The sequence below is a fragment of the Heloderma suspectum genome, chromosome 2 (genome assembly GCF_057233095.1).
Source record: "Heloderma suspectum isolate Gila_16-S chromosome 2, 16-S_ref, whole genome shotgun sequence".
NCBI lineage: Eukaryota > Metazoa > Chordata > Lepidosauria > Squamata > Helodermatidae > Heloderma > Heloderma suspectum.
In genome coordinates, this window is record NC_139459.1 from 215,917,816 (window position 1) to 215,940,950 (window position 23,135).

Genomic DNA, 23,135 nt, shown 5'->3' on the forward strand with positions numbered 1-23,135 from the left:
GTGGTTTTAGCTATACTGCTAAGCCCCTTCAGGGCCAGGGGTGGGCCACAGGCCAAACCAGGTCTGAACAGGAGTTGTAATCCCCCCTCCCCATTTTAATCAAGGTGTGATAAAACCTTTGTCCACTTTTGAGGACAATTTTAAATTTGTTTTCATCAGCTGTGTGTATGTGTGTGTGTGTGTGAGAGAGAGAGAGAGAGAGAGAGAATGTGTGAGGGGCAGATGGACATACTCCACACTGTAATGTTACAACTCTCTTTGAGCCTTGAGTACAATGGCCTGGCCATACCTGAGTGCATGTGCTTTATAAGCATCAAGCCCTTGTTGCTGAGTGATGCTGGCCACCCAAGGAACTAGTCAAGTTGTACAGCAAAACCTTTTCTTGTACCTGGACCAGCGCCTGGAGCATTGGCTCACCCCCACCCCCAAAGTTGAGTCATTGCTGATACTTTGACATGAGACTTTAGTCTTCAGTTGCTTCCCTCTTTATCTAGTCCTGTTAGGAGCTTTTAATGTGTAGTGCAGAGAACCACAGTACAAACCCAATTTGGACTAGGACTTTTTAGTGCTCAACTATATGCAGCTTTATTCTTCCACATACTGCAGCTTTTTTGTAGTTGATTTTAACCAGGCTGGAGGGTTAGATGATATCAAAAGCATTTACAATACAATCCTATATGTGCCTACTTAGAAGAAAGTCGTATTGAAATAAATGAGCTTAGTCCCATGTAAGTAGGGACAGGATTGCAGCCTTAGACTCTCTAGCTAACTGGCAAATTGCCCTGCTTTCTTGAAGAGAGTCTGCAAAAGGTTAACAGAGGGTTCAGACACTAATTGCAGCAGTGACCATATAAGGACATCTGAATATAATTCAACACAGAGAGAATATCGCCAGTGTTACTACTGTCAAAAATGGTCATGTTCGTGGTGATATTCTTCTGATGGTTCATTCAAAACCTCTGCTACCTGAATGCTTAATTCTCAGTCTGAAGTCAGGTCTCCTATCCTGGAATTAGAACTCAGGTAATCAAGATTAAGATGCTATTTTCATTTATCATGCTCCCCACCCTATCCCGGAGTCATGACAGAGCTTATCTGCATGTGATTACTTTTGTTTTAGGCATAAATTACGTTTAACTCCTAACTATGCCATTGCTCCCCATTTATATTTTTTCCTCTACCATCACCTTTCCTCTTTCTTAGTCTAGCCCTCTTTTCTTTCACTGTGGTGGATTGTTGTTTTGTTTGTTCCTGGGACCATAAATATGTAAATTCCCATCAAATTAAAACATAATGATATATTGAAACAAACAAATGCTCAAACCAACTATTTCTATCCAGGAGGACCAAAGTAAACAAATGCCTTGTCCAGTTACTGCAGGTGTTCTCTGAGAAGTTTGTAACTTGTGCAGGAGGGCCTAACTAAGGTAACTAAGGAAATTATCATTGGAGATTTATGCGCACCTACCATGGTAGGGATGTTGCCTAAGGTAGTTCTCCCAATAACCTGCAGCATAGCCTATATATGTGAACGTGGATCCTTACTTTCAATATTCTCTCATGTAGCTGCACAGCTTGGTTGTCTGCTGTTTGTTTCCAGCCATTTTGTTCCACAGAACTGCCTCAGTTAAATGTTTTCATTCACCCATTCCAGAATGCCTTCGATCCACTACCTCCAGTGGTGGCCATTGGCATCTTTTGTTGCATAATGCTACAAAGCCTCTTCCAATGACAAATGCCATCTGCTTCAGCAGGCCCTGCAATCCAACCAGCCATGTTCACTCACCTTTACTTTTGGCTGCTACATCAGGAACAGGCAATTTGGTGCCCACAGGCATCAATGAGTCCCCGGATACCTGTCTTGGCACCCACCAAGGTGCCCTATCCCTCCCACATTAAAAAAAAATTAATATATTTTCTTATTAGCAGCTGGGATTGCTGTGAAATAGGTTTCTGTTGGTGCTGAAAACTGTGGATTCAAATGAGTTGTTTAGCGTGTTGGGGCTGAGATCCCACCTCTGCCTCCTACTCAGTCTTTTAGGAAGGTTACTTGTCCTTTGCCATGCCTCCCACATCACCCATTTTGTAGTGATGCCCAGGACAGTTTCTCAAATTGCCAAGTGTGCCCATGGCCCATAAAGGTTGCCTACCTCTGTTGCAGAGTACTGACTACCCCCCAGAGAAATGTGAGTTAAGCAGAAGAATATGTGAGCATCTATCTTTTCCCCAGTGCACATGATAACTGTGGCGGTTCCAAATCTTAAAACTTGGGGTGCTTCTAGATGAGGCTTTTATTCCACACTTGCACTGCCTCATTCCTGGAAATTTACAGGGGGTCCAAATATCATAGTCTTCCACTCGTAACCCTCCGATGTTTTCCCATCAATTCTTCTGTGCTTTTTTATTGCAGAAAATCTGTTAAGGAGAAAAAGATAGAATTGCTGCACAATGCCTTCTGGTTTGTAGTATCTGGAAGCACCCTAGTTTCAAATCAGTTCCCTCCCCCCTCCCAAGTGTTCAAGCCTTTTAGTTGGCAAAGCAAGTTGGAGGTTAGGGAGGGCCCTAGCCAAGATGTTTTGATGAGAATTAAAAAAAAAAAAAGTTTTAAAAATTCTCAGTTCCAGAATATCAGAAAGGGTTCTGTTGAAACTTCTCTTAAACACTCCTTTGGAAATTGCCATATGTGAATGCTCGAAAAAGCTGGGAGAAAGTGAAAGCAGGGTGAAAAGGCATTAATTCACAAATTGGGTTATTTGAATAAAGATATTGGTGGCCACTCTTAAGTGTTCAAGAGATTCTAATAGATAGCTTTGAGGTTCTGTATTTTTTTTTCTCCCCAAACTTGCTGAACCTGAACATAGTTGCTTTTTAAAGAGAGTTGACAGTTTGGGTATGCTTCCAGTGCTTTATTAAAATATGAAAGATCATTGATGTTTGCACTCAAACCTCTGTAGTTTTCCACACTGAGGATCTATCCATTCATAGCTTTGTCAGTTCTCCCAATATACAGAATTATGGGAGAGGCTTAATATGATTTATAGGCAAGCGGTAGTAAGTTATGAGTAGGGTGTTCAAGGGGTTGGGTTGCAGCCTGCATAAATGGGACCTAGCTAGACCACCTCCTTACCTCCAAATATGAGCACAGTGGGGATGCCTCAGCAGGGTATTAGGTTAAGGAAGCTATTTTGGCAATAAATGGCTGGCCCTGTGTACGTTACTTTTGCAGAGCCAAAACAGTATGAGGAGCTTGTGGCCACATAGTTCTTAAGTAGTGTCACTGCCAACTCCCCAGCACAAAGTTGGGCAGTCTGTCTTTTCTGGTCCCAGTATGTTCTTGTACTGTGAGTTACATATACGCAAGTCCCCAGCTTGCCAGTGGTGTTGAGGACACAGATCTGCTCCTGGGTGTACTTGTGAATAAACAAGACTCATGTCAGCAAGCAGATCTGCTCTTAAGCACCCCAGCCTTCCATTTGAAATCGTTGGCTGGAGGGTTCACCCACCAGCAGAGCTATTCATGAATAGGTACCCTGCTCACTTGTGAGTTCATTCAGCCTATGAAAACACTGACAAAATTGTGTGTGGACAGGACAGACCCTAAGTACTGAAAATTACAGTGGTTTACTGCAAATGCCAAGGTTGTCTGGCATTTTGCTTGAGTACTTGAAATGCATCCAAAATCACAGTTCTCCTTTAAAAAGTGCATAAGCACCACACAGGATGAGACTCGGACTCACCAACTGTTCCTGGGATAAAACCCCGGAAAAACAGCTGGTGTGCATGCAGCCTAGTATCGTCTAGAAAGGGGCAGTAATGACCCTGCGCACTGCTTGGGATCATCAAGCAGGAACAAGCAATGCCTTCCTTATCCCCCTCAAAATATATTCCTCTTTGCCTGAGATCACATTCCTATAACTTCCTAGGCGGCTGCTGTGGCTGCTGCCCTTTCCCAGTGTAGATTGGCTGATTCTGGATGACATTTTGCTCCCCATCACCAGAATAAACCTTCATTCATCTTTATCTCCCGCCACCCCTCCTTTCTTTTTGCCTTGACTCAGTGTAGGTCCATGCTGTAATGGCTTCTGCTTGGATAGCCTTTCCCTGCCACCGGAGATCTGAGAGCTTGGCAGAGGCTGAAGGGGGGCTTTCTTTTCTAGAGAGAAATGGGTGCGGAAGTTGCTCCAGCTTTCATGTCCCTGGCAGCTCTGTTATTGTTGGATGCCCTTTTTATAGGCTGCTAGAACCAATCGGGCTGTTTTGCCTAAGCCCCTGTGTTCCTGGGAGGAGGAGGAGGTGTGTGTTATTGGACCTGTCTCGGCACCCATGTGAGGGGTAGCGCTGAGGTGGGGGACCCAGGTGTTTGCCTTCTCCAGCATAATTTGCTGAGTGGTAAAATCACGGACATGGGAGTGGAGATGTAATGTGTGGTGTCCTGCTTTGGGGGCTTAATGTGATTAATGTGGGAACTGGAACAGAGGCTTCTCTGAGGTGTGCGTGCATAAGGAGGTGGGAGTGAAGATGCAAAGAAACACCAACCTTGTTGAATGGTGTTCTTAACAGTTAATGAAGCCTTATTGAATATAGAGCATGCCATTCTTAATATTAGGCAAACTCCTCTAAGAGACTTTTGGATTAATTTAATATGGGTTACCTAACAAAAGAGCCAGTTAAACATATGGAAAGACCAGGTAGAGAAGTGCTAAGACAGGCCTAGTGTGTTGCAGATGAAGTGATGTGATCTTCAGGTAATGTCTGGACCTGGGGCTTAAATAATCACATCTCTGTGCTTTTGGAACTCTGCAGTTCTGTGATGTGGGCCAGGACACAGAAGAGGCTAGGCATTCAACTTTGGCTTACTCTGGAGAGGAAGGACGTGGTCTCAGTTGCTTTTATAAGGGGACACACACACCCAGATCGGGCATGTGGGCATTAACAGGGGCTGTGGAAACCCATATGGGCATCGTCACTATAGTTTCTACCAGGGAATACACCAGTTGGAGGCTAACTCTGAGAATCCTAGCTTTCACTTCAGGCCCTCATAGTTGCACTGGGTTGCAGGGGGAGGACTAAACAACAGAAAACAGGGAAGATCTCTCAGGGATTCCAATGGCTAGTAGGCAGGTATGATGGTGAGACATTATGTTTTGGCTAAGTTGGAGAAATCTGCTTTAATGTCATCTGAAATATAGCCTAAATGTGTTGCTGCTCCATAAACTCTCTTCTCTGTCTTCTTATCAAAACCATCATCAGCGTGGTGGATAGGATAGTGGTAGAACTTCCTCACTTGTCATTTCCTCCCAGTGACATCTATGTCTTTCTGCCCTTTTCAGACCTGTTCCTGTCTCTTTCTGCTACCGTTTTTCTAAGCTTTTAAACAAGAATATTGGTTTATCCTAAACTTTCCTCTCTACTTTCCCCAGTGTCGTTTTAAAGGATCTGTTAGTAGAGTTTCCTTAACATTTTACTCTAATGCTTATAAGAAGCAGTGTTCTGTCCTGCTTTTTATCTTCCTCCTCACCTGCTGATCTCTCTGGAGTTCAGCGTTTCCATCTCAGTAGGACCTCAAGGTGCTGTCTGGATCCAGCAAAAGCAAGCTTACTTGTTCACAACAGTGGGCTGAGTATGTGTAAGATCTTTATTTCAGTTAAGAGATGTAACGTAGACAGAATATTTTGTTTGACTAAGGGTGCAGTCCTGTGCATGTTTACCTAACAGTAAGCTCCACTGAACACAGTAGGACTGATTTCTGAGTGAACAAGCACAAGAATGGCACTCTTAAATTAGTATAAGAGTACACTGGCTTTAGAATTTTACTGAGTTGTTCATAAAAATAAAAACATGCTTTGATAAATTGCACTTTTTCCAGTAAGCCTCTTGTATCTTTATAGTTGCACAACAGGCAGAAATTAACAGGTAAGGCTTTTTCTCTCACACGGAGGCAGTGGTGTGAGAAAAAATTCACTTGGTGAATTTATGCTTGTCACGAATCTGTACCAGAGTAATGCCAGAGGAAAAAAAGTAGCAGCCTTACAAAAAAGTGCTTAATTAGGTTCACACTTAATCTGAGCACAGTTTCATTTTACAAAACACTTAGTCTTTGCAGTATTGAAGGCAGTTGTAATGACTTGGAATTCCTTGATCTTGATTTAGGCCATGGGTGGGGAACACACAGGAAGCAGGTGCCTTGTTTGCAAGCTGAATCACACTCCCAGAAGCACAGTTCTGCTTAGAAACAAGGTGTAGCTCCCTCAGTGCCTTATTTCCCTGCAAAATTGTTGTGATTTTTGCTACCATAGCAAATTCAGTGGGGGTCAGATGCAGCCCCTGATGGGTTCCAGGAGAGGAATGTGCCCCCCAGCACCTGGAGATTGCTTACCCCTGATTTAGACCAAGGGTGGGGAACGTGTGTGCGGCTCTCCAGATGTTGTTGACCACAACTCCCATAATGGCTGTTGCTGATGGGAGTTTGAGTCCAACACCACCTGGAGGACCACAGGTTCCCCACTTTAGTTTTAGACCATTATGTGTATTGTCTTTTTTAAAAAGTGATTTGTCTTAATTACTAGGCATGTGTTTTGAAAGCATGACACACTTTTCCATTTATACTGAGGATAGAATAATCAGAAAGTGAGTGGCCCTAATGGGAAAAGTGCCCACCAACATGTGATTTTAAAGGCTATTTGGCCTCATCTTGTAAATGCCTTCCTGGAATCTTTTTGCATTGCATTTGCATTCGGCATACATAACCAAGGCTGTCACTTCAGAGCAGGACTTCATGGCTCCCGTGAGCCTGTCTCAAATGGGAACTGGCCCCACATGTGTTAGTGTCTTGTGTAGTGCTGGGATTGGATATTTAGTTTTTGGCCACTATTGTGGTCAGATCAGGACCTTCTTGAAGGCACAGGTCCTGTCCTCCCAGACCCTGCGCAAGCTTTCTCACCGCTTGAGGTGGGAGAGAACATGCACTGCCACATTTGCACCCCCCCCCCTTCCCCACCGCGTTGGCTCTGTGAAGAGCCGTATGGCCAGAAGTGGCTGCAGTGTGCTCACGAGCCAGGGGTGGTGAATGAAAGAAGTGGAGCTACAGCACCAACAAGAGACCAATTTAAGGAATTAAAAATTGTAGACTCGAGGATGGGAGAGACTGATAGGGGGGTGGAAAAGTGAGAAAGGACAAAATGACAGATGGGGTGTGGAGAAACCTATAGTAGTGCACAAAGGAGGGGCAAAGAGAGAAAGAGGATAACAGTGGTTGTCCAGAGATCTGTAGCAGAAGAGAAAGGGAAGTTGGAAGATGGGGGGTTGGGACGAAAGGAGACTTGTGAAGAAAAAGAGGAAGATAGCAGGTATTATTTTATTTATTTATTTTATTTATTTCATTTCTATACCGCCCAATAGCCAAAGCTCTCTGGGCGGTTCACAAAAATTAAAACCGAACAACACACAATAAAACAATTTAAAATATATAGAACATTAAAACCACATTAAACGGTAGAGCACATACTTGTGTCATTGCGAAGACAGAGAAAAGGAGAGAGGTCTAAAGGAAAGGGGTGGGAAAAAAACATGCTATCATGCACACAGAGAAAAGGAGAGTTAACAGACATTTTTAAAAAGAATTAAAAAATCCATGAGGTGAAAGGGGTAACCAAAATGCTGTTCCATGTTAAACCTGGCAACCTGGCCTTACTGAGTTAGAAAACTTGTAACATTCTTGGCCCTCAGAGTGACTTGTAGTGACTTGGGCCTCAGAGTGACCCTTGAAACAGGCTAATAACAATACATGTGTTCAGCTTGGTAAATAGCCATTAATGACCAGGCTTTCAGTTCCTCCTGATGAAGAGTGCTGTGAAACATACACAAACTTGTGTACTCGTATACTAAATTAAATTGGCCCGATAAAAACTGCCACTGTGTCTGTTCAGTCCTTCGGGACCAACACAGCAATTGCTGTATGTCAAACATCTTAGCGCTGACTCAACAGACTCATTCCCGGAATCCCATTATTTGCGACTCTGGAAGTGATGGTGATAAGAGTCATGGAATCCTGAGACTGGGTGGATGAGACTTTTCTGATCCCCTTTCTTTCTAGAGTCCTGGGGTATGCGTTTTTCTCTTTAGCGGGTTCAGCTCACTGTGTTGGACTGAAGGAATATAGTGGGTACCCTAACAGGAGCCTCAGTCTTTGAGGGGTTCTGTGAATAAGTGTCAGAATTACAGGACTGTTATTGAGACTTCTCCTTACAAGGCTGAAAAGGCAACACTGTTAAACCTGATAGGGAAGGGGGAGGGACTCTAACTGTGGGATCAAAGCCAGGAAAGCAAATGTTGTCCACTTCTCTGCTTAAGAAAGAAGGGGCTGCGTCTGAAGCGAGAACATCCTGCAATGTGCGTGTATTTACAGGAGGGCAAATGTGCAGACTGGCAGCAACGTGGAGTTTTTGGAACCCATAAAGACTTCAAGGCATTGCTTTGATATTTTGTTATTGCTGTTTGTACTGGCTGCATTATCCCCATGTCCCATGAATTATTTTAAAGTGTTCTCGAGGGCAGAGCTGATCAACTGCAGGTTTCTCAGCTGCAGTATTCCAGCCAAGGGGTCCCTGCAGCTCCAGCTGTTTTGTGTGCTTTTTTCTAAGCTAGCTGGACCTTTCAGAGATGCTTCCCCCCACCCCACCCTCCACCCCAGGAACACACACTGGCATGACTCTGTCCTGGGGCTTAGGGAAGGCCAGTTGAAGTTTGTGCTCAGAACTAGTGAGCAGAGGTAAGCATCCCAGAGTCTGGGAAAGACGACAGACAGCTGTGGTCCCATCTTTAAAGGAATTGAAGAGGTCCCACATGCTTCCATCTAAATATCCTCCCCCACCCCCCATTGTATCTTAACATTTCTCTGAGTGTTGGGTAAGGATACCTCTGGCCTTGTCACGGTGGTGGGTGGAAGACCAGTGGAGCTCAGCATCTTTTCTCAGCACTCTGTTCTGCACTCATATTCTTTGGAGCTATTTTGGGCGCTAGCATCTTTGCTATCAGGGAAACTGATGCTGACTCCAGACTGGCAAGGGCTGTGCAGAGTGAGGATCTGCTGCTGGACTTGTAACACAGGGACAAATTGGTAATCCAGTTTTCTGGAGCAAAAAAGGTCCCTTTCCCAATTGGATCTTTTATTAGTGTGCTTTCGTTAGCAGGCATAACAAGAGGGAATGTGGCTTGATTCAGTCACAATGGGAAGCCACAATTTCCCATTACATCTGAACCATGCCTGCATAGTCAGTAAGAGAGAGAACAGCAGGTGCAGTGGTCATTTTAATTGCTGCACCTTTCCAGTTTGCAAAGTCTTAACCTGTTCCCTGTCTCTCTCAGGTGCTCTTAGCACAGAGAATTTGGGCTGCTTCTCCTTTCAAATGCCACCAATCATAATGGTGTTCATCTGCTTCTAGATGAAGGGGTCCTTCATCAATCAAAAGGCATTGTGTAGCTCTTCCATCTTTTCCTCCTTAACAGTTTTTTTTTGGATAAGAAAAACAAGTCAGAAGAAGTGATGGGAAAGCATGGGAGTGACTACATATTGAAGACAGATGAACAGATGACAAAGAAAAGGCAGAGGTGCTCAATTCCTACTTTGGCTCAGTCTTCTTCCAAAGAGGGTCTATGACCCCCCCTGGCAAAGGTGAAGTACAGGCTGAAGGGGCAGGATTGCAGCTTGAGATCGATAGGCATATGGTCAAGGAACACCTAAATACTTTGAATGAGTTCAAATCTCCAGGGTCAGATGAACTGCATCCTAGAGTCATAAAGGAACTGACAGAAGAACTCTCAGAACCGCTGTCTATTCTCTTTGAGAAATCATGGAGGACAGGGGAAGTGCCAGATGACTGGAGGAGGGCTGATGTTGTCCCTGTCTTCAACAAGGGTAAAAAGGAGGCACCTGGGAACTACAGACCAGTCAGTCTGACATCAATCCCTGGGAAAATGCTGGAGCAGATGATAAAGCAATCCATCTGGAAGCACCTTGAAAACAATGCAGTGATTACTCGAAGCCAACATGGATTTGTCAAGAACAAGTCCTGCCAGACAAATCTGATCTCACTTTTGATCAAGTCACCTCCCTTGTGGACCGTGGGAATGCTGTAGACATCATATACCACGACTTCAGCAAAGCTTTCCACAAAGTGCCCCATGATATCCTGATGAGCAAACGAGCTCAAAGTGGGTTAGATGAAACAACGATCCGGTGGATCCACAGTTGGCTACAGAATCGGACTCAAAGAGTGCTTATCAATGGGACCTTCTCAAACTGGGGAGAAGTAACAGGCGGGGTACCGCAGAGCTCAGTCCTGGGCCCAGTGCTCTTCAACATTTGTATTAATGACTTGGAGAAGGAGGTGCAGGGAATGCTGATCAAATTTGCAGATGACACAACATTGGGCGGGATAGCTAATACTTTGGAAGACAGAAACAAAATTCAAAGTGATCTGGATAAACTGGAGCTCTGGGCAGAAAACAACAGAATGACATTTAATAGGGATAAATGCCAAGTTCTGCACCTAGGAAAAAGAAACCAAATGCACAGTTTCAAGATGGGGGATACGTGGCTCAACCACACTACGAGCGAGAAGGATCTTGCTGTCGATCACAAGCTGAATATGAGCCAACAATGTGATGTGGCTGCAAAAAAGGCCAATGCTATTTTGGCTGCATTAATAGAAGCATAGCTTCCAAACCCCGAGAAGTACTAGCTCCCCTGGTTCGGCCTCATCTGGAGTACAGCACTGGTTCGGCCTCATCTGGAGTACTGTGTCCAGTTCTGGGCTTCGCACTTTAAGAAGGATGCAGACAAGCTGGAAAGGGTTCAGAGAAGGGCAGCAAGGATGATCAGGGGACTGGAAACAAAGCCCTTTGAGGAGAGACTGAAAGAACTGGGCATGTTTAGCCTTGAGAAGAGAAGACTGAGGGGAGATAGGATAGCGCTCTTCAAGTACTTGAAAGGTTGTCACAGAGAGGAAGGCCAGGATCTCTTCTTGATCATCCCAGAGTGCAGGACATGGAATAATGGGCTCAAGTTACAGGAAGCCAGATTCCTGATCTGAAAGCACCCATAGTCTCTGGTGCCCATGCAGTGTGATATCGATGACTGCATTCTGGATGGGTCCCTCTGCCCAAAGTGATGCAGGAAATCCATGCCATATCAATTGCTTTCAGTACTAATACTGTTAGCACTTAGTGGTCAAAACCTGTCCGATTTTGGTTTGGGAGAAAAAGTTCCACTTTCAGACCTTATCTGATAAAGGGAACAGACTTTTAAGTCTCTCTTTTCCAGCTGCCTCAGGCTCCCTCTGTGTTTGATCAGGGTCTCCTCAGCTTGGGAAGCTTTGTTCTTGGGTATTAAATGAGACAAGGCCATTTAGGCAATGTCCCTTTGACCGTGGCGCTTGTGTTTATATCCGTTCCGGAGATGCTCTTTGCCTCTTGTCAGAGAAGCTTTTGATCCACTAGCTTCCCTATTAAATTTTCCAAGTGCTGGTTTCCTTGTTTGGTAAAGGGGTGGAGGGGAGGGGTGTTGTGTGGTATTTCATGCTGGTAGCTTGGATTTCTGCATTCATGCGCATGTCCCCTTTGAAGCTCTCATTTACTTATTAATCTTTAAACATCAAACTAACAGTGGACCTGTGGCACTCTAATCATTTCAGCTCATGTAACGGAAAGAATGCTTCCCTTTTTGGCAGCTGCAAGTCCCTGTCTCCCCCCACCCCCCAAGCAAGAAAGCAGCCTCTGCCTGATCCCAAGGCCTCAGAAAGAACTTGGCAAACTAACTAGCAGTGCAGTGTGAATGGCATGCTTTTGCAGCAGCCTTTTATTGCAAGAGTGTGTTTGCCTTTTATGTTAGGGAGGATTTATAAAGGAAAGGCAGTTGAACTATAGCATTTAGGGGAAGTGTGGGGCTACTGCTGTTCCACTTGAAACATGTAACATAAACATTCAGGCAGAAATACGTAGCCTCAGCTAGTTTGTCACTGTTTGTCTCGCTGGTGTGTGTGTGTGTGTGTGTATGTTGGGGGGAGTTGCAGTTTAGATGCTTACAGGATTGCATGCAAGACCCATCTAGAATGGCATGGGCCATTCTCTTTGCCTTCCATACTCACAATTGCTTTCCCCCCAGTGGCTTCTCATTTGAACGTATGAAATGTGACTTCAGATGCCACAGGATATGTCTGCACCAGCTGTTTTCTGCATGATGTTTGGCAGAGATCACCAATAGCTGGTGCAGAATGTAATCTCACCTGAAACTAGCTAGCCTTAGTCCAGCTATAGCAGCACTCTATCCTATGTGAAGTGCTTGGATTTCTCAAAGTGCTATATAACATCATCACCACCCCTGCTTAATATATGGGGAGATGGTATTGGCAAGGGGAATAGCTTCTTTAATTAAAAGAGAGAGGTGTTCGGGTGTACTCTATAACTGGTGAGGGAAACACAGAACTTTCATAGGCTTAAAATCTTTGAATATTTTTTCTTCCTTTGTTGTTTTTTTAAAAACAAACAAACTAGTAGAGCATTACTGTGTGGAGAAGTCTATAGTCTGGGGTCATTTTGACAGCTTGATTTTTTCTCAAAGTTGTTTCCCACCACTGGTGTTTAGCCTTCTTGCATCACACTCTGCCTTTAACCTCTCATCACTTGGGTTTCCAGGGCTTACAGCATCACATTCCAACAGTTGGAGCTTCTCAGCTGATCTTTCTTTCAGGACACCTGCATGTGAGGAGAAATCTGTACTGAGATTCCTAACTTTAGTGGATGTTGAGCTAGTTAATGAGCTGTCTAGTCACCTAAGCCCCCTATCTCTTGCAGAGATGTCCACATTGACATTGTAACATGCTTACTAATTCCATGGCCTGTTTGTAAACTTCCAGAGACATCTGGCTGGCTGCTGTTGGAAGAAAAAAATGCTGGACTAGCTGGACCCCCAGCATGATCCAGCAAGCCGTTTCTTAAGGTCTTTTGTTGTTAATGTGCAGATGCCTCCAGGCCTTGTCGCTAAAAAAATGCCTCCAGGCCTTGTCGCTAAAAAAAGGGGATGGACCAAAGCGGAGATGCTACATACCTGTCACATTCTCCCTTTGTGACCAAGGCAATCAATTTAATCTCTTTGGGCATCCATTTTGCAACTCTTCAGACACAGCTTATCCATTTTTTTTACCTAGTTAACTTAGGTAGCAAACTGATCTTGGATATATGTGGAGATAGATAAATAAATGCTTCAGAGACACCGGAAATGTAGCACTGAATTAGAAATATCAATATACATTCAAATAAAGCTTGGTCTGCTCAACTTTATTTGCAGCCCAGTCTCAAATGGGATTGGGCTGCACTCTACTGGACTAGACTCTGCTCAAGTGTCAAATAACACAAGTTCCTGCATTGTGCACCATCTGTTATTTCTGAAATCTGACTTTTGGATGGTCTGTGGTGCTGCTTGTCCTCCAACTTGGGCTTTGATTTTGGAATGTTATAATCTTTTATGAGCTCCAGAGGCTTTTAGGCTGTTAATCGAAAATATAACCTAACGGAGAATGTGATCTTCAGCAGTTCTGGAGGATTCCTGATCCTAATGCATTATCCCAGAAACCGAGGGAAGGAGCAGGGCCAAGCATTCAAAAGCCAAAGGCATCCATAGCACAGAAGCAGCAGTGAGTGACTCACAACTTGGAAATGGTTGCTGCCAGCAGTGAAATCGGAAATGGCCTCAAGTATTTCATACCATTTTCATTTTATACTCTGTCCGGTAGAATAAGAATGAAAATGGTGTAATGATGCCATCAAACTGTGTTAGGCATAGCAGTATTAGGGACATGCAGAACTCAGTGGCAGCGTGAGTTGGAGGAGGAAAATATTGGTGGGAAAAGGTTGTTTTCTCTGTATGTTCCTAACTTGGATATGTGTTCAAAAGCATGTGTCTGAAGGAAGGTGTTTTGACCCAGAGGGCCAAAATTAACCTAGAAGTCCATTAATTTTCATTTTTAAAAATCTTGTACGTGGTGGGTTAGAGGATTTCTGGGCCATATTGGAGAATACACTTTTCCTTTCCGTGAGCCATACTAATGTTGTATCTTTGGGATTCCAGTGAAAAATGCACGAAAGATGAAGGAAAGCAGACAAGGGGCACACAAACAAGCATGCCTTCTGCCTAGCCTGAAAGTAAAGGAGTGAGCTATGGATAAGCTTCTGCGATGGGAGTTTTTATTGGCCAAACGCTCGGAAGGAAAAAAAGGCAGGCAGGGTACTGGGGGGCGGGGGGAGAAAGAAAATGAGCTGTGAGGAGGCAGCTGAGTTTTGTGTGCTCACGAGCTGCTGTCCCATTCCTTTAAGTCTCTTCCAATTAAAAGAGCTTTGGACTGATGTCTTGCCAGTGGTGGGAATTGGTTGGGGAGGAGGAGCTCAAAAGCTAAAGCTGGACTTATTTGTCAACTTGTGAGTAAAAATAGGGTAGCAGCTCTTATCGGGGCATGCTCTGTGTGTGTGTGTGTGTGTGTGTGTGTCAGAGTTTGTGCCGCGTGTGTCTGTCTCATTCTTGGAATGTGTTCCTCTGCTCTCTGTCTTTCCCTCTCTCTTTGTGCTTCACTCACAGGCCCTGCCATGAATTTTCTCTGACCCCTTGGGGCCATTCCCACATGAAGCTTTGATGTGTGTGCCCAGAGCTTGATTGACAAGGAAGTTTTAGTGGCAGCAACTGGAGAAACGAAGAGAAAAGGGCAGGGCTTTGAACTAAAGGGCTTTGAGCTCTGAGATGCTGTGCTTAGTTATCTCCTTCAGAATGTTAATTATTCTTCACGATAATTGGGCAGGAGAGAGAAAAAAGAGAGGGGAGGTTATTAAAAAATTCCAACACTAACACGCTAGAAAATCCTCATTTTCCAACTTTGTGGCTGGCGTGAAAAGGATAGTGTGTATATGAAGAGTTTGGGGGGTGGGCTTTTTTTTTAAATCCATTCTCTAAATAGTAGGATCCCTTCAGATGAAGGCAGCGGAGACATCAAAGCTTTTGTAAGAGTTTTCTCGGGGGGCGGGTTCTTAACTGTGTCTGGTACTTTTTTAATTAAAAAGTTTACGGAGAGCCGCCTTTGACTGGCTTCTGGTGGAGCTGGCAACCTTGGGGTCCTGCCGCTTGAGAGGGGAAAAGTTTTTAAGGGACTCATAAATATTGTTACCTACTGCTAGGCTATCAGGTTGGCCCTGTGAAAGACCTGGTGGCTAGAAAGGAGATGACTGTAGGTGCTGCTGGAGGGCGGGGGGGCTGTCCTTTTCCTGGGAGCTGAAGGTTGTTGGCCATTTTGTATGCACATGCCTAAACACACACACACCCCTGATCTCTGTGCTTGTCACATGTCCATTTCAAGTCTGTGGAGAATGGGTCAGTAAGGTGTGTTGTTTTCAGTTCATACAATATTCACTGTTATACTGGATAATTCCCAGTATCCTCATGTTGTCTAGCATCAGTCACTTTAAAGAAGGGAAGTAGCAAAATTTGTGTTGCAAGTGGGTATACCATATCTCTTTCCAATAGTTAAGCTTCAGACTTGAAGCAAGAGGTTCTTCTTGGAGAACACTGACAGCAGAACTACATATTTGATGGAAAACACAAGATTCCTGGCTTTATGAATTTAGGAATTTTTTTTTTGCCCCATTATGTATTGCTTTATGCTTGCTTACACTGAACATCATTTGCCATTTTGTTGCCCATTCATTCAGTTTGGAGAGATCCTTCTGGAGCTTGGGCATTTTGAATAACTTGGTGTCATCCCCAAATTTGTTCACAGCTCATCCCTGACTTTCAAATATAAAGCATCTTACAATCAAATTAAGAACATATTTAAAGTTACTAATGCATAAGACAATCCATCTTCTTAACTGATGTCTGCTAACTTTACTCAGGAGTTTTGTCAAAAGCTTTTTTTAAAAAATCAAATGTATAACTCCTCCTAGATCACCCTTATCCACATGTTTGTTGTCATTCTCAAAGAACTCCAAATGTTTTTAGTGAGGGAAGACTTCCCTATACAGGATCCATGCTGTTTCTTCCCCAGCAAGACTTGTTCTCTGTCATTAATAATGCTTTCCAGCGCTATATCTCCAGACAGGTGTTAGGCTAACTGGCTCCTGCCTTCCAGTCCCTTTTAAAAATAGGTAGCATGTTCATTTCTTTCCAGTACTCTTATAAGGATGCCAATTTAATGACAACTTCTCTATTTTTGTTGGTAGATCAGCAATGTCACACTTCTGTTCCTGAAGACCCCTTGGATGTATTCCATCCAGACACAGTGACTAAATTCTCGTTAGTCCTGGAATGTCCTCTTCTGTCACCTTTATCTGACTTAGTTATTCATATGCACGTCCTGGAAAATAGTAGTTCAGGAACAGATACCCAGTATTTTCTCCAGTGAAACCATATGCAAAGAATTCATTGCCGCAATCTCTCTGTCCTTTTCTGGCAGTCCTTCCACAACTTTGTCATCTAATGATCCAACTGCCTCCCATTCTGGTTTACTGCTTTTATACATTTAAAAGAACAGATTATTGTGTGTCTAAATGTTTTTAGCAATTTGTTCCTCCAGTTCTTTTTTTGCTTGCCTTATCTTACATTTGTTTTGCAACAGTTTGTACTCCTTTTTGTTCTCCTTTGGCTAAGATGTTCCCTTAAAAAAAATAAAAAGCCTTCCCGTCATTCCTTGATATGCTTGTTAACCATGATGGCATCATCTTGGACTTAGAATCATAGAATAGTAGGGTTGGAAGGGGCCTACAAGGCCATCGAGTCCAACCCCCTGCTCAATGCAGGAATCCAAGTCAGAGCATCCCCGACAGATGGCTGTCCAGCCTCGTCTTGAAGGCCTCCAGTGTGGGAGAACCCACTACCTCCCTAGGTAATTGGTTCCATTGTCGTATTGCTCTAACAGTCAGAAAGTTTCTCCTGATGTTCAGCCGGAATCTGGCTTCCTGTAACTTGAGCCCATTATTCCATGTCCTGCACTCTGGGATGATCAAGAAGAGATCCTGGCCTTCCTCTCTGTGACAACCTTTCAAGTACTTGAAGAGCGCTATCCTATCTCCCCTCAGTCTTCTCTTCTCAAGGCTAAACATGCCCAGTTCTTTCAGTCTCTCCTCAAAGGGCTTTGTTTCCAGTCCCCTGATCATCCTTGCTGCCCTTCTCTGAACCCTCTCCAGCTTGTCTGCATCCTTCTTAAAGTGCGAAGCCCAGAACTGGACACAGTACTCCAGATGAGGCCGAACCGGTGCTGAGTAGAGGGGAGCTAGTACTTCTCGGGGTTTGGAAGCTATGCAACTCTGTTATATATTTTGCTTCTTTTTGTATATTCATACTTATATGATTATTTGTACTTGTATTTTATTATATTCTGTTGGTGAGCTGGGGCACTTGATGTGGAAAGTAGAAATATTAATTAAATTATTGACTAATCCCCTTATTTTCTCAGAAGTCTTCTCTTTTGAAATCAAATGTGACTGTGCTGGACTTTCTGGGCACCATTCTACTTACATGTGTGTTGAATTTGGTAGCACAGTAGTTCACTATTCCTAGTCGGTTCCTCAACACTTACATCTTGCACCAGATCCAGGATTAAGTACACGATCACTTAGTTGGTACCGTGGCCAGCTGCTTCATGTTGTTTATTGCATCAAATTCTCATTCTTTGTCGCAATCTGAAAAATGACTGGTGGGAGGGGTTGCAGAGGAGAAATGCCACAGGGGAAGGATTTTACACACACACATACACGCACACTTGCCAGCTGCTTCTCCTCTGCATATGCAATCACTTTTGAGTTAGAATGCACTGAGTTAGAAATCCCATGTTTGCTTTCCAGTTCTGCCCTGACATTTTTTTTAATTTTTATTCATAATATTAGCAAAATGCTACCTTTCTGTTGTGTCCACTAAGGTGCAGAAAAGGGCAACCAAAATTACCAAGGGGCTGGAGCAACTAGTCCCCTATGAGGAAATGTTACAATGTTTGGGGCTCTTTAGTTTTTTTTTAAAAGAAGTTGAATACTGGGAGACATGATAGAGGGGTGTATAAAATCATGCATGGTGTGGAGAGAGGTTTTTATCCTCAGTACTAGAACATGATCTCATCCAATGAAACTGAATGGTGGGAGATTCAGGACAGATAAAAGGAAGTACTTCTTCATGCAGTGCAAAGTTAAATTATAGATTTGCTACCACAAGATGTACTGATGTTCACCAAATTGGACAGCTTTAAAAAGGGATTAGACAAATTTGTCAAGGGCTCCTTGGAGGTCTCTCTCAGTCTAATCCAGTAGCCAAGTCCAGACACAGACAAAGGGATTCCTTTCAAAGCTTTATTCTTCTTTTACAACTTAACAAGTCTATCGTTAGCAACTAGATCTGAGCAGCACAGTACCTATGCCCTAAGTTGGAACAGTTGGTCCCCGTTTGAAAGGGAATTACTGGCAGACTCCTGAACTTAAGGACTAGGGAGAGTCCCTCCCCTTTTCCCTTGCCTCCTCTGGGCGCAGCTGTTTGCGTGCCAACCGGGCACTACGCCTCCTTTCTGCGCCCTCCATTTGGTGCCGCTCTCTGCGACGGCGTCGCACGTCCACCAAGTCTGCTTCCCGCGCTCTGTCACTCCCTGGACTGCTATCTAAGCTAGGAATGCTGGTGGGAGGAATCTCCGTCAGCTGTTGGCCCTGGGAAAAAGGAGCACGCTCCTCTCCCAGGAACGACTGCTCTTCCTCAGAATCAGAACTACTTTGGGATTCTATGGGCTCAGTGTCCACCCTGACAAAATTCATGGAGAATATGGCTATCAATGACTACTGTCACGCTGGCTATATATTACCTCCAGTATCAGAGGCAGTATGCCTCTTTATACCTGTTGCTGGAGAACACAAGCAGGAAGATGCTGTTGTGCTCATGTCCCACTTGTGGACTTCCATAGGCACCTGGTTAGCCACTGTGTGAACAGAATGCTGTATTAATCCAGCACAGCTGTTCTTATGTTCTTAATAACACTGCCTACATGGTCTGTCTAAAAAGATTACATTGTTTATATCATCGCTAAGGATCTCTCAGACTAGCATAACCTAATAGTCCCATGTGGGAGTGGCAAGAACCATTGGTGCCAGCAGTCAGGCAAATGCTGACACAGGCTCATACTAATCCTTGATTGATTGATTGACTGACTGACTGACTGACTGACTGACTGCATTTTTATCGTGCTGTTTTTCACTGTGAAGCATATTTGACTTGCTTAAATCTAGCTCCAGAATGTGTGGCTGGGAAGGGGAATAAAAGCCTGAGTTACTATAATGTTGGGTTAGACTGTGATTGTCTATATTTAAAGGGGCTTTGTTGCCAGCATGGAGGCTGGACTTGGTATTTTTGAGCAGCAATGTGTCAACAAGCAAGAAGTGACCTCTTTACATCTAGGATAAAGGCTACTGCACTCTTCTGTGCATGTGTGTTTTCAAGACTGACTAGAGAAGAGTCATTTCCAGCTCTTTCTTCTAACCCTGGGATTTCTGTCTTGTTTCAGGCTAACCTTTTCCCTGCTGCTGTTGTATACTTTGGATCTGAAAAGCACAACGGTGAGTAGCTGCCTTCTCTTTTTCCCCTCCATAAGAGACTGCATAGCTGCTGCATGAGCATCAAGACATGGGGGCTCACCCTAGATTAGCATGTTGGGAATGAATCAGTAGACAATTGATTGCTCAGGGCTTTTAGATTAGGCCATGAAACCTTTCAACTTCACATATGCCCAAATTAGAAGTCAGCCCATTGGGGAAATGACTATAAAGGAAGTGTCCGGTTTAAGGTGAAATGAACCGGAATCCCAATTCCATTACTTGTAGTCTACAACTACGCAATTGGGTCTCAGACAAAATAATGTTCCAATTTTGGGTTAAGGACTGTTTTTAGGTGAAGAGATGTGTTTTGCATGCGCCTTGCCTTGTTTAATTTTTCTTCAGTCTGTTAAGACTTTGACTACACTAGGGAGTAGTCTTGGTCCTATAATATTTGTATCTCGAGTTAGCTAGCATTGATAGGAACAACACAAAATAAGTAAGGTGGTTTTGTTTAATTGGCCCAACTTCAGTTGGTGTAAGACTATGCAAGGTTTTGAATTACATATTCTTATGAAAATTGGGTTAAAAATGGTACCTTAATTGTTCTGTATCTCTCTTATTGACACCAAACAGACATGTGGGTCTATAGCAGACACTAATAAATGTCAGTGTAAACTCTTCACAATTGCCTCCAGCCACAATTCACCTTCAAGCTAAGGACAAGCATTTGTGTAATACTGTTATGGTTATCTTTAAAATACAGTTGGACTGACCACCATAGCTGACTGGGCTTTATGGGGATTTGTCTACAGGGGAGATCACAGTAGGATTGTGCTACAGACTGAAGATAACATCTAGTACTCTCTCTTAATGGTGCAATGTATTAGGAAATGTCCAATGGTATAAAATCTTCAAGAGCTAAATGATAAGGGAAACTTATACATGTAGGATGAGACACCACCTCTGTTTGTCTGGCAGTTCTATTTTTCTTAATGTTATAATCTTCACTTGAATAGTTTGCAGAATAGGATCTGAGACAGACTGATGGGTGTTCTAAAATCTACAGTAGTAGAAGTTTAGATAAGTGTTTCACAGGTTTGAAGAAGAGGACTGAGGGGGATTAGTCTGGCTTGAAGGGTTGTTAGTTTCATAAAAAGAACATCATGGTCCATCATTGCTTTGAAGCATTTTGTTACAGGTATTGTAGGAGGAGGGTTGTTACTTTATTTAGCGAACATGAGCTCTCTGTGTTTACAGATTACTATCTGAGGTTGGACCTGCTGGAATCTGCAGTGTCCCCTTCTGAAGCTGACATTTTAGTAGCTAGGTAAGTAGACATGGCAATTCTTTTCAAAGATGTGGAAGGGATTATTACCTTGCCCAAGGAAGAGTCTGCCAGCAGTTGACAAAGCTTGCTTGCACACATGCTCTCGCTCACAGCTTAGTAAATCCCATCTGAATGAAGAGAGATGCCGTAGGGATTGAACACATAAAATCTCTGAACACATAAGTTGCAGTGGCATTCAAAATGTAAAGCACTGGAGTGTTATTTATTTATTTCATTTCATTTCTATACCGCCCAATAGCTGAAGCTCTCTGGGCAGTTCACAAAAATTAAAACTACAAAGCACAGCATAAGACAACATAAACTATGAAAGCTTAAAACCACAGTATAACAGTACAACCAGAATAAAACCTAGCAGCAATGCAGAGATTTAAAATACAGATTTAAAACACCAAAGCTAAAAGACTAGGAAGCTACTCCACCTGGCACCAGAAGGCATACAACATAGGTGCCAGGTGAACCTCTCTAGGGAGCTCATTCCACAGCTGGGGTGCCACAGCAGAAAAGGCCCTCTTCCTGGTAACCACTTGCCTCACTTCCTTTGGCAGGGCTCACAGAGAAGGACTGCTGAGGATGATGTTAGGGTCCAGGCAGACACATATGGAAGGAGGTGATCCTTCAGATAATCTGGCCCCAAGCTATTTAGGGCTTTGAATGTTAATACCAGCACTTTGAATCAGGCCTGGAAATGGACTGGCAGCCAGTTCAGCTGGAAAAGTACTGGCGTAATGTGATCTTGTTGACCAGTTCCTTTTAACAATCCTGCTGCCCTATTTTGGACTACGTAAAGTTTCTGTGCCATTTTTAAAGGCAGCCCCACATATAATGCATTGCAGTAATCTAGACGAGAGGTTATCAGAGCATGGATAACTGTAGCTAGTCTATCTCTGTCCAGATAAGGGCGTAGTTGGTATACTAGCCTAAGCTGATAAAAAGGGTTACATGCCACTGAGTTCACCTGTGTCTCACGTGACAGTTCTGTGTCCAAGAGCACCCCCAAACTACAAACCTGATCCTTTAGGGGGAATGCAACCCCCTCCAGAACAGGTTGAATATCACCTAGCTGGGCAGACGAACCACCCACTAACAGTACCCCCATCTTGTCTGGATTGAGTTTCAGTTTATTGGCCCTCATCTGGTCCATTAACATGCCCAGGCACTGATTCAGAACAGCCACTGCCTCACTTGAGTTTGATGAGAAAGAGGTAGAGCTGGGTGTCATCTGCATATTGATGGCACCTCAGCCCACACCTCCGGGTAACTTTCCCCAATGGTTTCATGCAGATGTTGAACAGTATAGGGGATAAAATAGAGCCCTGTGGAACCCCATGGCATAATTGCCAAGGCAAAGAGCAGTAATCCCCCAGCAACATCTGGAATCAGCCATCCAAGCAGGTGGAACCACTGTAGTGCAGTACCTCCAACTTCCAACCCAGGCAACCTATCCAGAAGGATACCATGGTTGATGGTATCAAAAGCCGCTGAGAAGTCCAGGAGAATCAACAGGGTCACACTCCCCCTGTCCCTGTCCCGGCAGAAGTCATCCCACAGGGCGACCAAGGTAGTTTCCATTCCAAAACCAGGCCTGAAGCCCAATTGAAATGGATCTAGATAATCTGTTTCATTCAAGAGTGCCTGGAGTTGTCCTGCAACCACCCACTCAAGCACCTTGCACAGGAAGGGGATGTTATCAACCTAACCTATGGAGAACGACCAGTATGAAAATCCAATGTTTATCTTTTCTCCCAGGCGGTTGTCTAAATCAGTAGCTCATACTACTCAGCGACATCTAGAACCTGTTCTTAGTTCCCCACCTGAGCCACATGAGGCTGACGAGAGTGTAGTAACAGGGCACTCAGAACTGGCAACAGCCTCTGAAGAACCACAACCACAAGCAAGGAGGGCTCCATCAGGAAAAGTGCCAAAGTGGCTGAAACTGCCAGGTACCATTTTAAGTGTTACAGGAAGATGTTTGCTCTTAGCCAGTGCCTTTCCCAGGAAATAGGGATTGTATGCATGGGTTTGTGGACCAAGAACTATTTTGCAAGGTGACAGAAAGTATAAGGAACACTAGGCTAATAGGTGACACATTGGGATAAAAGACAAACTATTTTTCTTATCAGTTCTGTGGATTGCCTTTTCTTTCTGTGTGGGAACTAGAAATGACTAAAGTAGGGATGGAATGTTGGAG

The 23,135-nt window shown here is 43.8% G+C and overlaps 1 protein-coding gene across 4 annotated transcripts in view; it reads left to right on the top strand.

Annotated features, from left to right (window-relative positions):
• Positions 1–23,135, top strand: part of ASPSCR1 (ASPSCR1 tether for SLC2A4, UBX domain containing) — an 83,967-nt gene that overhangs the window by 57,423 nt on the left and 3,409 nt on the right. For 2 of the 4 annotated variants that reach the window (XM_084837857.1, XM_084837859.1), the window contains 3 exons: positions 19,569–19,620; positions 20,857–20,926; positions 22,694–22,887. In XM_084837857.1, the coding sequence (XP_084693983.1) occupies positions 19,569–19,620; positions 20,857–20,926; positions 22,694–22,887 (316 nt within the window). Of the gene's footprint in view, positions 1–19,568; positions 19,621–20,856; positions 20,927–22,693; positions 23,047–23,135 lie in introns of those variants that run through there. The other 2 variants (XM_084837855.1, XM_084837858.1) reach the window with 1 other exon arrangement.